Source organism: Eutrema salsugineum, unplaced genomic scaffold, assembly GCF_000478725.1.
Source record: "Eutrema salsugineum unplaced genomic scaffold, Eutsalg1_0 scaffold_7, whole genome shotgun sequence".
Lineage (NCBI taxonomy): Eukaryota > Viridiplantae > Streptophyta > Magnoliopsida > Brassicales > Brassicaceae > Eutrema > Eutrema salsugineum.
In genome coordinates, this window is record NW_006256486.1 from 12,852,033 (window position 1) to 12,868,865 (window position 16,833).

General features: G+C 37.0%; 2 protein-coding genes and 1 long non-coding RNA gene across 3 annotated transcripts; 1 reads left to right on the plus strand and 2 right to left on the minus strand.

Annotated features, from left to right (window-relative positions):
• On the minus strand, positions 1 to 3,234 carry LOC18010980 (probable delta-aminolevulinic acid dehydratase 2, chloroplastic). Its single transcript, XM_024150855.1, has 11 exons — positions 3,085 to 3,234; positions 2,491 to 2,655; positions 2,073 to 2,181; positions 1,883 to 1,956; positions 1,689 to 1,757; positions 1,524 to 1,607; positions 1,366 to 1,435; positions 1,229 to 1,284; positions 1,036 to 1,157; positions 900 to 953; positions 1 to 343 (listed from the first exon to the last, which is right to left on the minus strand). Exons 1-11 carry the CDS (start codon positions 3,232 to 3,234, stop codon positions 1 to 3), a joined length of 1,296 nt encoding a protein of 431 aa, XP_024006623.1.
• Positions 3,235 to 4,482: 1,248 nt separating this feature from the next.
• LOC18010981 lies at positions 4,483 to 6,448 on the plus strand. Its single transcript, XR_002897395.1, has 5 exons — positions 4,483 to 4,605; positions 4,808 to 4,927; positions 5,402 to 5,637; positions 5,755 to 5,832; positions 6,046 to 6,448. It is a non-coding gene; the product is annotated as an uncharacterized LOC18010981 (long non-coding RNA).
• Positions 6,449 to 15,603: 9,155 nt separating this feature from the next.
• Positions 15,604 to 16,527, minus strand: LOC112083123. Its single transcript, XM_024150856.1, has 2 exons — positions 16,170 to 16,527; positions 15,604 to 16,070 (listed from the first exon to the last, which is right to left on the minus strand). The coding sequence occupies exons 1-2, from the start codon at positions 16,525 to 16,527 to the stop codon at positions 15,604 to 15,606; spliced, it is 825 nt and encodes a 274-aa protein (XP_024006624.1).
• Between the last annotated feature and the right edge of the window lie 306 nt (positions 16,528 to 16,833).

Consider the following 16,833-nt stretch of genomic DNA (forward strand, 5'->3'; position numbering starts at 1 on the left):
TCAATCAAACACAAATTTTCTATGCTCGCCGCATAATACTGTAGCAGCTTGAAGAGCAAAGTAGGTAAGAATGAGATCTGCACCAGCTCGGCGTAGGCAGATCAATGACTCCATCATAACCTTTTCCTCGTCGATCATCTTGAGAAGTCCCGCGGCTTTGATCATGGAGTACTCACCGGAAACTTGACATGCTCCAACGGGCAATAGTGTCTGGTCCTTCAGTAAGCGTATGATATCGAGAGAAGGAACTGCTGGCTTCACCATTAGAATATCAGCTCCTTCAGCTTCGTCTTCTTGTGCTTCGATCAATGCCTCTCTTGAATTTGCCGGGTTTATCTGGTAACTTTTATTTATACGACATTTTACACCAAACAATTTTTTTAGAATGGCAAGAAAGCTTATAGTTATATACAGTTATTATTTGTTTAGGTTGGTGTGGTTTTGAACGCCAATTTATTTCTTTATAATAATTTCTCTTATTAATCAATCTGTTTCAAAATTAGTGATGTTGAAGGGTTTTGTACATATATTAAGAAAATATATTATTATTTAGAAGCTAAATAATAATATTATTTATTATCTATCTAAATGTAATTCAACCAAGGTTAAAACAATCCCAAAAAAATTACAAAACGACCATCAAATGGTTTGAAAAAAAAAATTACTAAAAAACATCAACTATTTAAAAACATTTTTTTTATGAAATTTAATTGCATAGTGTAAACGAAAATACTAAATACAAAGAATGTCTCTTCTTCTCATATAATTGACAAAAAGGTTGTCTATAAAATGATAAAAGATTATGAGTTAATTTATTAGAAAGAAATACTTTGTATTATATTGTACCATGCCACATGCAAAAAGTAAACAAAAAATCAAGACTAGAGTGGTTGGTTTACGTTTTTTTGTCCAATTCCACTTTGCGGAAACGGCCGTATAGTGAACTTGTATACCTGTTGGTAGAGTGATTACGATGAACAAGGTTGGATTTAAAAGAAAATAAAGCAAGATGAGATATTAAGTATAATATTTTACTTCACAGAGTAAGACATGATAGAAACATGGTGAAAGCCCTCAGCATCTAGAGCTGCACGAACGGCGCCAACACGACCATCCAACATCTCACTGGTACAAACAACATCTGCTCCAGCTCGAGCCTGCATCCATTCTTCTTATGAGGATGTTAAATCTTTTGTTTCTTTTAGTACGAAAGGGTTTTACTTTTTACCTGAGAAATTGCTTGTTTGCGCAATTGGTGAATTGTTTCATCATTTAATATCACGCCTATAAGAACATAGATGGATCTATATGTCAGAAATCACTACGAAAGTATCTATAATATTTTGTAAGAAATTCATTTCTTACCATCTTCTCTTATGATCCCACCGTGCCCACTTAATGAGTATTCATCAAAATTGACATCAGTGTAGATAACCTTGTCAATTTTAGAAAGAAAATAGTCATTATCATGTTCAGGATCACTTCCTTTAGCTAGATAAGCAAAGAGTGTATATATATCTTACGAGATCAGGGAATTTGTCTTTGAGAAGACGAACTGTTCGTTGCACTAGACCGTTGTCATTGAAAGCCTCTTCCCCTGTTGGAGACTTAAAAAGGAAAAGTTGATTATTGATGCATGGGTACTTCATGTGAGTTCAAAATTGTATATAAGAAGGAAATGATGAAACCTTTAACGCATCAGGCACTTTAGGATACAACACTATGCTATTCACACCAACATCTCGTGCCCTTGCAACCTACATTCCTCCGAAAACACAATAGAGATTGGTTTGATATAACAATCGTGAAGAAAATGATTTGCAAGTTAAGTCAGAAGACATCAATTATCTAGTCTCTTAGTTTTTTAAAACACAACACTCACTTCTTCGATGAGGCCGTGTCTCCATCCAAGCATGTAACGTCCGGGCATCGTTTTTATCGGAATGTCTACCTCACCTACGAGACTCCAATATATATAGTCACGTAAAAAAGAAAAGAGATGTTATTGCACGAAAACTGTTAATAATTTTTTTATAACCAGGTTAATTCCTGAACCAAAAAGTCAAACTAACCTTGATGAATAAAGAGTGGGTATATTAAATTTTCGGGAGAGATATTAGTTTCTTGAAAGGCAGCTCTCTGAGTAGGGGACTTGCGGTTACGACGTGCACGTCGGCTTATCTGCTGATAAAAACTTAACACGCATTAGATTGTGAAGAACAAAAGAACTTTCAAAAGCAAAAAAAAAAAATTCTTCTTTTGTTTTCGGTTATCTAAGGAGTTATGGACCAAAACTTATAGTCTTCTCAGACCTGAAATCATAGCATGTTTAATTGGATATTTTAGTCTATCTCTATTGCAAATGTTTGGACTAGGAACTTTAAAGACACTTAACTACAAGAAAAAACAAGGCCATTTCTGACGGAAGCTTCTATTTCAATGGTCAAGTAGTCCACCCGTTGAGCGTAAGGAAACAAAGTTGTTACTTACAAGAGGCTGATCAATCACAGGCTTGGCTGTTTTACTCGGCATTGGAGGCACGGCTGGTTTACTCGGCACTAGAAACACCTCACGAGCATTTATTGATGATAGAATTGCAGAGTCGCTCCTTTGCAGTTGACAAGCAACCAGTATCGTGCGAAGACCATTAGAGACCTAAGGCAAATTTTAAAAATACATATATTATAATGTTGTAACAATAATGATATAAAATATATATAAATCTATACATAAATTCTAAGTTTTTGAAAAATATTTTACATAAATGTTATATATCTTTTTTTCTACAAATAATAAATTTTTAAAAACTAAAGAAATAATTAAACTTATAGCATAGAAAAATTAAAATAGAAAGCAGCTCTAAAAAACAATTATAAAAATCATTCAAATTTTAGTTAGAATATAAAGTTAATAAAAAAAAGTAGTTATTGTAAACATAAGTGAGGTTTGAATAGCTGAACTCAGATGCATATAAACCTAAGAGGAGACATTAACCACTACAACATGAAAGATATTATGTATTTAGGGGCCCTAAAATTAATTATATTGTCTGAGGACTTGAGGCAAATGCCTTTTGCAATATACTATAAGCACAGCTCTGCAAGCAACTTCTGTGCTTCCGAAAGGATAGGTTCTCACGTTATACAACGCCGCTTTAAGGCCCACGTAGCTCTTCTGCTCAAAACCTTTCATTGCAGGGATCTTGCAAGGAGTTCTAGACATGGATGACGTCATGTATAAATTCTGAAAAAAAAAATGGGAAGAAAGAAACTCGTAAATGAGACCAAGACGTAAAACTCAGAGAGTGAGACGTCTAATTTATAGTCCTTTTTTCAATCTTTGAGAGAGAAATCTTTGAACAATAAATTATTCTTTTATTTTTGGGTCGCGAATCTCGATTACATTAACGTGCAGCTAATATATATGTAACATGACAAAGTAAAATATCATAATCAAAATTTCATTATGATTTGTCTTATAAGCGTATCTTATCCGAGGTGATTTACGATATCTTGGTGCCGACAAATCTTGTAGTTGACAAAATGTGATATGATATCGTAATAAGTAGAATTTATACTGATCACACATCAGTTAACTCCTTTGTTTCTTGATGTTACTTTTGACGTTTTCGATTAAAGAAAATCCCATTTTCAATAAAAATTTCAGGATTGGTAATTTCGGAATCAATATATATATATATATATATATATATATATATATATATATATATATATATATATATATATATATATATATATATACTAACTAACGAGCCTACGCCGTAGGGTTTAGGGCTACAACTGTTCAGACGTTAGAATCAAACAATAAATTATCAGCTTTATATTAATTTATCCTAAACCATAATTCTGAATGGATCAAAATCTAAAATCAGTATATGATCACAAATTATCTAGGGATTTTTGCTAAAAATAACATAAAACTTGATTTTGAATATAAAAGTAGACTTCTGAAAAAATATTTGACAGAAATAACCTAAAGGGGTAGTGAAAAGATCATTTAATCCTGTATGACTAAACAAAAAACGGACATCATAATTACCGTTTACATCCTGACGAAGTCTACTATTAGAGAGAAAGAAGTCTAATAGTAGACTTCGTTTATCGAAATGAAGTCTACTAAGTAATTAAATCAGGAAATTTAATTTTAAAATTTAGAAAAAATTATTTTGATATCAAAATTACATTCATAAATTCCGTAATTATAATCCAAATGTACATAAATTATTTTTTCATATTGATAAATGGAAATTTATGTTTTTAAATTAAGAAGAAGAAAATCTATTATTTAGATTTTAAATTTTGTAGACTCTATATTGAAGTCTGCTAAACCGAATAAATTAACTTAATCAAAATTTAAACCGAAATTAAACCAAAATTGAAAAAAAAATAACTATTTTAACCGGAAATTTTATCCTACTATATAAACCAACAAATTCTAATAAAACCCTAATTTTATCCAAAAGAAACTCTCTAATACGGCGCTTTCCTCTAGCCTCCATCCCCTTTCTCACCATTGTTTTCAAAGCTCAAAGATCTGGTGTCTGGTGACTCCAGCAAGACCACCACCGCTGTTTTCGCCGCTCAGGTAATATAAAAAATCATTCTTTAAATCTCTTTTTCTTTGCATTTATAAAACTTTACAATAGTATAAAATGATTCAAAAAAAACATCTATCTGTTTGTTTGGCGATGTATTAAAAATCAAATTGAAATTAAGATTCTCTGAAATCTGGGTTTGTAGTTGATTTGAGCTGATACATGAGGTTACCAATTTTAAATGATTGTCAGCGACTTGGAAGAACGGCAGCTCAAACCGGTGCACTTCTGGCAGATGATTACGTCCGACCAAAACCTCGTCAAGCCGTGCAGTTTCCATGGAAACAAAAGTCCCTTTCTCAACCCGAACAGGTAACACTAGGCTCCGTATGGTTCCTCTGTTTTCTTATCTTCTTCTGTGTCTCGGGTTCTTCTGATTTGATCCATTTCCGTAAAACCCATGCTTATTTTGTTCTGATCTTCGTCTATTCTCTTTACTGCATGTGGGTCTCAGTTTGTTTTCTCCGCAAAATCCGATTTTGGGTTAATACTTACTCCAGAGATAATCCCATTTGCTTGTGTCCTGCTTATTCATGAAATCCTTTTTTAATCTTTACTACTCTGTGACTTATACTTCGACGAAAATGCCTTTTCCTAATTGATTTCTTACTACACTTGAGAGGGATTTTTATATCGGCTGTTTCAATCTGAAGAAAAAAAATTTGATGTTTGAGAGAAAATTACAGATACGTAGCGCATGATACAATTGATGTTGAACATCATTAGCTCTGTTTTTAAATCAGTTTTGGTCATAATTCTTACACTGAGAAAGATTCATACTTGCAGGTTCATATCTCATTGGGTGGAGATAAACACATGCGAGTGAGTTGGGTTACTAGCGACAAATCGTCTCCTTCCATTGCGTTTTTCTGAATCAACACCAAATTGATCAAACCCTTCGTCAAAATCAAAACTTGGGTTCTGGGTTTTTGCTTTTTCCCTGACTTTGTACTTCCCCGAGAAGATGGTTCAGTATCAGAGATTAATCATCCACCATGGAAGAAAAGAAGAGAGGTTTAGAGGTATGATTATCATCTCTCTCTCTCTCTCTCACACACAACTATCTTCGTCTTTTTTTTGCTTTTTAGAGTTTGTATTTCTATTTTATCAATCATCCTTCTCTTTTTCCTCTTCCGCAGATTCGTTTAGCAGAGAAAGCGAAGCTCTTAGTCCTTACGAGCCATCCACTGCACCTCTCTGCTCAGATAACTCCACTGGTTAGTATTTTAGGTTCTTTTCCAAATTCAATCCGAAATTGTTTGTTTACGAATAGCCAGAAAAAGTTTCTCCTTTTCTTTTGTTAAAAGAATCAAGAAACAGAACAGCTCTTTTTCTGTTGTCTTAATTTAGAAACTAGAAACTAAAACTTTGTGTAATCTATGAAAACTTCCACAAACTTACGGTTACCGATTTTTCAAATCTGTGTGTAGGAACCATTTGCTGTGACAGAACCGGATTGAGATCTGACATCTGTGTAATGAAAGGCGATGTACGAACAAACTCTGCTTATTCGTCAGTATTCCTCTTCACATCCACCAAGAACAACACCAGAAAATGGGAGACTAGTGTGATTGTTTTTCATTCTAATTGATGTTTTTGGTTTGGAAAATTTTGGGAGGCTTATGTAATGTGAATTTGAGATCTATTTTGTAATCTACTCATTTTTTTTTTTCATTTTGTGATTATAGAAAAGGAGAAGTTATGTCTCATTTTTTTTTATTTTGTGAGGTTTATATCATCTTAATTTTGTGGTCATCAATTATAATGATCATGAACTCGATTTGTATATATGGTGATATACTATTTTATACAGATGTCTTGTTTTTTTTGTTATTGTCATTAAGCAGAAGATAACAATGTACCAGAAATTTAATGATTTCAAAGGAACCTTTGAATCAAAACAATACTAAAAATTCTGGGTTTAGGACTTCGTGTTTTTTTTTGGATAATGATCATCAAGTGTAATGGTATCTATTGGTCATCATTTGTAATGAACATAAGTGTATTGGTCATGTTATGTATTTTTATCACCTAAGACAACATATTATATCTAAAGCCACAAAAAGAACATTAGTAGACTACACGACGAAGTCTACTTTGATAAACTAAGTACATAAAAAATCGAAACTTCTGATTCAACAATAAATATCCAATGAAATGAAATAAAATTCACTGGGTAGTTCAATCACTTACTAAAAAGCAATTCTAAACCAAAAAATTTGAAAAATAATTTATAAATTTGCTTAAAACGCGTTTTAAAAAAAACGTCAAAAGTAGACTTCTAAAGCAGACTTCGAATGTAGACTGGTGGAGAAGTCTACTTTGATAAGCTAAGTACCTAAAAAATCGAAACTTGTGATTCAACAATAAATATCCAATGAAATGAAATAAAATTCAATGGGTAGTTCAATCACTTACTAAGAAGCAATTCTAAACCAAAAATTTTGAAAAATAGTTTATAAATTTGCTTAAAACGCGTTTTTAAAAAAACTTCAAAAAGTAGACTTCTAAAGCAGACTTCAAATGTAGACTGGAGGAGAAGTCTACTTTTTCATTGAGAAGTCTACTAATGAAGTCTACTAAAAAAAAGGTCATTTTTGCAATTGACCAATCTGTTGACTTTTCGGGTAGTAGACTTTAGGAGTAGACTTCAATAAAAAAAGGTTACTTTAGCATTTGACTGATGCATTGACTAACAAAGTAGACTTCTATTGTAGACTTCATGTAAGAGTAGACTTCTCTGACAGTCTACTTTTCAAGTCTACTTTTTAAATAGAAGTCTACGGAACAAAATAGGTTATTTTTGCAATTGATTTTTTTGAGTAGACTTCATTGTGAAGTCTACTCAAAAAAGGATTCCTTCTAAGTTTGACCGAACAAAATAAGTAGACTTCACAAAGAAGTCTATAAACTGTAGACTTCTTTGGGAAGTCTACTGAAGTTTTTTGGGATTTTTTAAATTTTTTAATTTTTGAAAAACAGAAGTCAAACACTAAAATGACTTATACGTTTTTGGTCAAACTACAAAAGTAACTTTAAAGTAGACTTCGTATGCAGACGTAAGCAGTAGACTTCATACGGAATTCTAAATCAAAAAGTCATAATACGGTCAACTACAAAAATAACCTCTTTTCTTTAGTAGACTTCTTGAGCCTTCAAACGAAGTCTACTAAGCTTTTTTTTTGTTTTCAAAGGATGTCGAGTAGACTTCTCGTGAAGTTTAACGAAGTCTACTTTTAAAAAGTCAATTGCAAAAATAACCTTATGTTGACTAGTAGACTTCAGTATACTTCACGAGAAGTCTACTTTCGCGATATGAAAACTGAAATATGGAGAAACTGAAGTGCGACGATTACCTTTTACAAAATTGAGCTCGGCTACAGTTCTTTTAAGCACCCAGAACTCAGAATATCACCAAAAATAAGCAATCCAGATGTTAAGTAACCAGAAATCACCGAAAATACATGACTTTTGGCATTGTAACTTAGCCCAGATGTTTTGGAGAAGAAATTATGAAAGAATGAGAAAGGTTATGAGTGAATGAGCTTAAATATTTACTTATTACAGCTTTAAAATTAGTTGAGAAGCATTTATTCCATTTTCATGGTTGTTCATGGTGGTTGAAGAAATTGAAGAAGATGGCATTCTCGTAATTAAAAGGTGTTTAGAAGGTCCAAGGAGACTTTAGCCAAATTAAAGAAAAATCGAAATAATAGATGTATAATGGCATTTTCGTTAATAGTTTAAGTGGGAAGGATAAAATTGTGAGAAAATGGCAAAAGTTGGAGAGAGAAAAAAAGAGGTTAGTTTGGTGTTTGACTTTGAAATATGGGTTAAATGTGAAACTCTCCCAATTATCTATGTGATTTATCAATAAATATGAGTTTGAGTGAGCCATTTACTAACACAATTTCCCACCATACTCAATACAATCTTATTTACACTCTCGAAAGCAAACAAACCAAGATGATCTTCCACTATATTTGATACATGTAGTTTCGAGATACTCTTAAATATAACCGATTCAGCTGATCTTTATAGCATCTGCTTTAGCATAATTCAGTTTCCGCACATATATTTAGATTCCTTGATATTTCAGAGGATTTTTTTGGAGTAGATACTTTAAAGATCCATCTAGAGAGAAGAAGAGCTAGCTCGTATTGCCGCGTTTCTTAGGATGTGCTTTGTTTCATATAGATTATCTTGTCTTTTTGTGCTCATGAAACAATTGGTTAATATGCTTTTCTCTGGTTCACCTGGTTCATCGAATCCCAGGTTATGTTTGATTAGAGGATAATAATGACGACAGTGATAATGATGATGGTTAATGGTTGTGCTTAAATAACCAAGAACGAAAGAGCTGAAAGGAGTCACTTGTGAGCCCGATAATGATATTACAAACAAAAAAAGATCCAGACACAATGTAAGAAACCTGACATTCCGATTTCAGTTAGGGTCCTCTTATTTTATCTCTGTAACCCAATTCATTGTAGTTACAGTACTTTTGACGTCTCTATTTTTTTTAGAGAGTTAGCTACAGACCATATTGAAAGAAAACGATTATGGTTTTGTCAAGTTTTTATTAGGAAAAATCATGATATTACAGAGTTACACCAGGGCAATGTGATCAAAACCGGGTCAAAATATAGAAGTTATAGAACTCAAGATAGATTAAGAACTCAATATAAAGAATAACTCTCTTTATTGCTTAAGAAAATCTCTCAAAACTTAAGCTCTCAAAAACCTTAAACTCATAAGTTATGCAACACTTTTGCATCTCCTTATATATAGAATAAAATCTTTTCCTAATAAGATTATATATTTCCTTTTTCTATAGATAACTCCTAAAGATGTTTAGATAACTCCTAAACATAATTCTAATCCTAATAGGAAATCCTAGCTTCTAGAATGTTAACTTCAAGCTTAAATCAACATTCTCCCCTTTAAGCTTGAAGTTACCTTTAGACTCATCTTCAACTCCAATGAAATCTCTCATCTCTTTGAATTTGATCCTTCCAAGAACCTTTGTCAGAATGTCTGTCTTCTGCTCATTCCCGGGAATATGTTCAACCTCTATTTGTTCATTTTCAACGCATTCTCTTATAAAATGATAGCGAGTATGGATGTGCTTGCTTCGACCGTGGAAGACGTCGACAGGATTCTTGGTAAGGGCGATGGCAGATTGATTGTCAATCCGGATTAGTACCTTCTTGCAAGGTGAATCAGTGATCTCATGAAGTAAGTCTTGGAGCCAAATCGCCTGTCTTGCTGCTTCTGTACCAGCCATAAACTCGGCCTCACATGACGACAATGCCACAAGAGAGAGTCTCTTGCTTCTGCGAACACCAGGATATTGGACTTCCACCAAGGTAGAATATGTGGCCTGTTGTGCTTTTGCTGTCGTCTGGATCAACATTATAACTACTGTCGCTGTAGCCTATTAGTTCTGTTGTCCTTGTAGCCAATCTTGGAAACGTTAAACCGAATGAAGTTGTTCCTTGTAGATACCTAAGGCAATGCTTCATTGCTGTTCCATGCGATTCCCTAGGACTCTGCATATAACGACTTAGGACTCCTACACAGAATGACAAGTCTGGTCGTGTGTGTAGTAAGCACCTAAGGCATCCAACATTCCTTCTGTAGTTCGTAGCATCTATCTCCTTCTCATCTTCAGATTTTGATAATTTAAGTCTAGGGTCCATCGGTATATGACTCAAATTACAATCTTTCAGTCCTGCTTCTTCTAGTATCTTTAGTGCATATCGCCTTTGATTCAAGGTGATTCCTCCTCCTTCATGTTGACACACTTCGATTCCAAGATAATACGTCAGCTTCCCGAGATCACTCATCTCAAACTTAGAAGACATCTCTTTCTTGAAATCATGAATGACCTTTATATTAGTTCCAGTGACAAATAGGTCGTCCACATACACTGCAACAAGAAGAAGCTCCCCTTTTACCAACTTCCGATAGACTGAAAGTTCTTTCGAGCATTTGAAGAACTGTAACCCCTTAAGAATCTGGTTTAGTTTCTCATTCCAGGCCCTTGGTGTTTGCCTTAATCCGTATAAGGCTTTGTTGAGCTTGTAAACCTTGTTCTTACATCCTTCCACTTCAAAACCTTCAGGTTGTGTGACATAAACTTTTTCTTTCAGTTCTCCGTGCAAAAACGCTGTTTTGATGTCAAGATGATGGATCTCCCAACCGTTTGATGCAGCAAGGTTGATAAGAAGGCGAATTGTTTATATTCGAGCTACTGAGGTAAACACCTCGTCGAAATCTACTCCATATCGCTGTACGTATCCTTTAGCTACCAGCCGCACTTTATGTTTATTAATGCTGCCATCAGAGTTCCTTTTAAGCTTGAATACCCATTTGAGTCCGATAGGTTTTTCTCCTTGAGGAAGATCTACAGGGTCCCATACTTGATTCTTAGTGATCGAATGAATCTCATCTTTGCAGGCACGTATCCATTCGTTTGACTCTTTTGCCTCATAGAAGTCTCTTGGTTCGTTATTCAAGCAAACAAGTAATCACTCCCCTTCTTCTTCTGCAAGACACACAAAATTCTCCAGATGTTTTGGTTTCACAATTTGCCTTTGTGATCTTCTCAAAACCGGTTGTTCCTGAACTGCAGCCTCATCGCCTTGTTCTTCTGGTTCGTGTCTGTTCAAATCATCGTTATGACAAGCTTCATCACCTACTTCCTCATTATCGTTTTTGTTCTCATGGTACTCTGTTTCATTGTACTCTGTTCTTTGAATTCCACGGTTTCCAAAGTTCCCTAGATCAATCCTGAAGCTTCCATCTTCTGTTCCTTCCGTTGTATCATGAGCCCAATTCCATCCCTTGGTCTCGTCAAAGACGACATCGCGGCTTACTACCACCCTTCGATTTTGCGGATCGAACAGGCTATATGCCTTTGATCCTGGTTCGGTGCCAAGATGCACTAGTACTCGTGATCTGTTGTCGAGCTTCCTTAGGTGTGATGTCTCTATTTTCGCGTAGCTGATACAACCGAAGGTTCGAAGGTGGCTAATGTTGGGCTTCCTTCCATGGAAGGCTTCATATGGCGTTATGTATTTTATTGTTCTTGTAGCAACTCTGTTCAAGATATATGTGGAATGCCTCATTGCTTCTCCCCACAAGTAGTTCGGTACACGCATATGTTTGAGAATGCTCCTCGCCATCTCCATTAAAGTTCGGTTACGTCTCTCAACGACTCCATTCTGTTGAGGGGTAAATGGAGCCGTAAGATGACGTTTTATGCCTGAATCTTCGCAAAAAGAATTGAACTCTCCTGATACAAACTCTCCTCCTCTATCCGTTCTGAAAGTTTGGATCTTCGCTCCTCAATCTTGTTCCACCAAGTTCTTGAACCTCTTGAATTTTTTAAATGCATCGCTCTTCTCTTTGAGTAATATTGTCCACATGTACCTTGAATGATCATCAATAAGAACAAAAATATACTTGTTCCCAGCGACTGTATGTGGAGTTATGGGACCACAGAGATCGCTGTGTACAAGTTCCAATATTTTTGTTGCTCGATGTAAGGTAGCTTGTGGAAAACATTGTCTAGCTTGCTTCCCAAGTAAGCATGAGCCACAAATTTTCTTCTCGAAGTTCATGTGTGGAATGCCTATAACCAGTTCCCTTTGTATCATGGTTTTAATTGTCTCCAGATTTATGTGCCCTAGCCGTGCATGCCATCTCCTTGAGTCGTCTGTTGTTGATGAATGTAGACACATATCGGTTTTATTGCCCATACGAACTTTATATAGACGATTTCTTGATCTCGTTGCTTTAGCGATCATGCAAAGACTCCGAGATCCAGAAAGAGAAGATATAAGTGAGCATCATCTAGCTGAGGACGGAACGCTTCTACTACGGGGTAGAATCACGGTTCCAGCAGGAGATGGTCTAAGGGAAGAAATCCTAAGGACGGCTCATCAGTCGGTGTTAAGTATACGTCCAGGAAGCACTAAGATGTATAAGGACATTCGACGATATTATCACTGGCCGGGCATTAAAAGATCAGTGGCGAGATGGGTAGCTCAATGCCAAGTCTGTCAGCGTATTAAGGCGGAAAATCAAGTGCCTAGCGGTATTTTGCAAAGTTTACCCATACCAGAGTGGAAATGGGACTCAATTGCAATGGATTTCGTCGGAAGTTTACCAGTAGCGAAAGGTGAAACAATAATTCCATCTGGGTTATTGTGGATCGCTTAACAAAGGTAGCACACCTAATAGCGATTCGTGATACAGATAATGTGGAGATTCTTGCGGAACTCTACATTAATCAAATCGTAAAGCTTCACGGAGTTCCAGCCACGATAATTTCGGACCGGGATCCAAGATTTACAGCAAAGTTTTGGAAAGCTTTGCAAGGGGCAATGGGAACGGAGCTAAATATGAGTACGGCGTTTCATCCAGAGACAGATGGACAGACTGAGAGAACGATCAGAACCATTGAAGATATACTGAGGGCGTGTATCCTAGAATGGGCTGGGATATGGGAGGACTACTTACCGTTGGAAGAATTCTCCTACAACAATAGCTTCCACGTAAGTATCGACATGTCTCCATTTGAAGTACTTTATGGAAGACCATGTCGTACGCCGTTGTGTTGGACGGAGGTGGGAGAAAGACGAATATTTGGGCCAGAGATGGTAGACCAATCCATCGAAATTATACAAGTTGTGCAAGACAACATGAGGAAGGCCCAAGACCGGCAAAAGAAGTATGCCGATCAACACCGAAGGGAGGTGATATTCGAGATAGGAGATCTCGTATATCTGAAGGTTGCAGCACACAAAGGAAAGGATCGTTTTGGAAAGGTCAGTAAGCTCGCAACCAGATATATTGGTCCATATCGTATTCTAGGAAAGGTTGGAGAGGTGGCATATAGGTTAGAAATTCCAGAAGATATGCACCTGCATCCGGTGTTCCATGTGTCCATACTGCGAAAACATGTACCGGACCCGAATACAATAATGACGGAGCCTATCGAAGGATTAAGGCCAAACCTTACCTATCCTGAAGGATTTATCAAGATAGGGGAGCGACGGGAACGAGTGCTTAAGAATCGCACCATCCCACAAGTTCAAGTGTTTTGGGGAAGACATAATAGACAAGTGATAACGTGGGAAGATGAGGAGCGATTCCGAGAGGAGCATCCAGAATACTTCGAGAGAAGCATAGTAATGGAGCAAGGAGAACCCTCACACTCTTAGTTAGAATTCGGGGACGAATTCTTTTAAGGGGGGGAGAATGTAACAACCCGGTCATTGAGTAAGCTCGGACAAGCGACCGCGGTTAAGTGCTTAGTCGGGAACGGACCAAGACAGCTAGATTCTGCCGAGAGAAGCAATTTTGGTCGGGCAAGAAAGGATTTAGCCGAGGGAATAAAATTTCTGCCGAGAGAATTAGATTTTCGCCGAGGAATCTGTTCCTGGCCGAGGAAGCATGAGCAAATGCGGAAATCTGATGGAGGTTATGTGCGGATAAGAACAGATGTGGCTGGTTTCTGTCCACACATTTGGCGCAGGATTAAGAGTGATTAGTGTTAGGTCTGGTGACTAAGGTTTAAGAAATTCTGACAAGTGTTTAGCATGTGGCAAACATGCATAACCTCCCTGAACCTATAAATACCCCTCCCTTAAGCTAAAGAAATTCATCTCAAAAACCTGAGAATTCTTGAGAGAGAAAGTAGTGAGAGAAAGGAGAGAGTTTGGGTATTTGGCGATAGGATTCTGCTTACGGGAAGTGGACGCGCGGTGCTAGCTTAGCGAACGGTCGGTAAGCCGTAGAGTAAACCCTTTTCGTTTTAATCTTGTCCTAGGCTGGATATTCATTAGATCTATATCGTTTTAGATCTAGAGGAATACCGGAGTTAGGAACAAGAGGGGTTAAGATCGGTGCTGGACCTGCGTTAAGGGTGAGTTCCGGTTTTGTGTATGTTATTAGGCTAACATGCAGGTTTGGCCGGAAGAATAACCAGGGCGGTGTTATTCTGGTCTGGTGATGTGCTCGGCGAAAGGTTTGACGTATTATTTTCTCTGGTTTTAAGGAAAACCGGATAGAAATGATACTTGGTAAATTAAATGATGAATGCAAGTAAAGGACCTTTTGCATGTCATATTTAATTTGTTTGTGTGTTATTTGATGATGCATCTAGGAAGTATAAATCAAGGTGGGATTTATACGTTCTTAGAGTAGATAAAGTCGGCACGTCCACGTACCTTATCTTTGTGGAGAAGGCCACAGAGGTAGGAAGACTCAGAGGGTCGAAGGGTAGCTCCCTTGGCCGAGTGCTGCCAGTAAGGCGGTCCGATGCTATGTGACGGTATGTCAATAGATCGGTGTAAGGTCACCAAAATGATCCTGTGTGGTGATTTGCGGGATCGTTGCAACTAGGGGAGTGGCCGATGCATTTAGAGGCCTCGCATTAGGAAACGAGATTGTTTGACATACAGTATAAGGACTTATGTCTTAGATTGCTTCCGCTTGTGCATACAATGATGCATTATGATTGATTGTGTGATTGTTTGTGTGGGGATTGGGAACTAATGTATGTTTAGTACCCCCGGAGCTCACTGAGTATTGCTAGAATACTCATGACTCATTTGTTTTGCAGGTGACCAGTAGTCGGGAATAGCTCGAGAAAGGCGGAACGGTAGGAGGCCGGAGTAGTTTTGGCTTGGCTTTTGCAAAATAAGGTTTCACGTATATACATAGTATCTTTTGGGTACTAGGCCATGGCCGTTTCGCTATAATCGTTTTGTAAGACAATATTTTCAAGTTTAATAATATAAAGTATGTTTTAAAAATAAAACTCGGCTTGTGTTAGTGGTATAAGCTAGTCCAAGCTGAAACAACTCAAGACTAAGATACGGGTTGAAAAGCCTTAGGTCTTGGTCGAGAGGCTTGATTTTAAAAGCGGTTTAACTTAAGTAGTATGGGCTGCTTTTGTCGAACTGTCTCTATTATCATCTTGTGGCACTCTGGATAGTTAGATATTCTCCCTTCATTCTCACGTAACACCCTGATTCAGTAGCCTGCCCAAGGCTGATGATGTTACTTCTCAAATCCGGGATGAAATAAACATCAGTCATTGTTCTTGACTCGCTATTCCTGTCAGTGAAATCTATAGAACCTTTTCCTTTGATATCTATCCGTGAATCATCACTGAATCTTACTTTTCCGGTAATGGAGGTATCAATCTTGGAGAAATATCGCCTATCTCCGGTCATGTGGTTGCTTGCTCCGTTATCAAGGTACCCAATATTTTCATTGTTTGTGCTTGCTTCGTAATTACTTGGTACTATTTTTCCCTCGTTTAGGTACACAACCTCATGCATCATGAGCTCGTCTGCTTCTTGGGTGTCATCGGTTCCATCCTCTTGGGCTTCTTGTAACTTGAGTAAGCGATCAGGACAATTTGAGGCGAAGTGACCTGTCTTGTCACATCAGTAACATGTGATCTTGGATAGATCCCTTGTTCCGTTTGTCCTTCCGCGTCCTCTCCCTCTGCTGTAGAACCTTCCTCCACGACCTCTTCCTCTGTTCTCCCCGTTGTAATCTCGGTTTGATTGTGTATCATAATTAGCGTACAGAAGCTTGCTTTGATCCTCTTGCGTATTCTCATCGTCTTGAATACGCTCTTCATAAGCTTTTAATCTCCCGATGATGTCTTCGAACGTGGTGGTGTTTAGGTCGAGTACCTGTTCTAGCGAGGCTACTATGTGGATATACTTCTTGCGAGGAAGGCTTTTAAGAAACGTTTTGACAAGTTTTGATTCTTCAATGCTTGCTCCTAAGGCAGATGACTTTGATGCAATTTCTGATAGTTTTCCTCCAAAATCATCGATAGTCTCGGTTTCTTTCATTGTGATTCGATCAAACTCGGTCATTAATGTCTGTAACCTCGCCTCTTTGACTCTCTCTGCTCAGACATACCTCGTCTTAATAGACTCCCATACTTTCTTTGCTGTTTCAAGTTCTCCGACCTGAAGCACAAGTGTTTCGGGAATCGATTGAAACAATAACGCTGTTGCTACATCATTCTTTTCTGCATCGGTTGATCCTGTCTCAATGATATCCTAAACCTTGTGCACTTTAAGTAAAACCCTCATTCTCATGGCCCAAACTGTATAGTTAGTCGGACTTAGCATAGGACATTGAATGGAGGATATACTCGGTTCCTTTGGTCGTGTGTT

Excerpts from the sequence above, each read along its gene's own strand:
- LOC18010980 (XM_024150855.1), bottom strand. The coding sequence starts at position 3,234 with ATGACGTCATCCATGTCTAGAACTCCTTGCAAGATCCCTGCAATGAAA. Across the intron at positions 1,285-1,365 it reads TGGGATCATAAGAGAAGATG|GCGTGATATTAAATGATGAA; the intron begins GTAAGAAATGAA and ends ATGTTCTTATAG. Across the intron at positions 1,158-1,228 it reads GCAAACAAGCAATTTCTCAG|GCTCGAGCTGGAGCAGATGT; the intron begins GTAAAAAGTAAA and ends GAATGGATGCAG.
- LOC112083123 (XM_024150856.1), bottom strand. The coding sequence starts at position 16,527 with ATGACCGAGTTTGATCGAATCACAATGAAAGAAACCGAGACTATCGAT. Across the intron at positions 16,071-16,169 it reads CGGGGAGAACAGAGGAAGAG|GTCACTTCGCCTCAAATTGT; the intron begins GTCGTGGAGGAA and ends GTGACAAGACAG.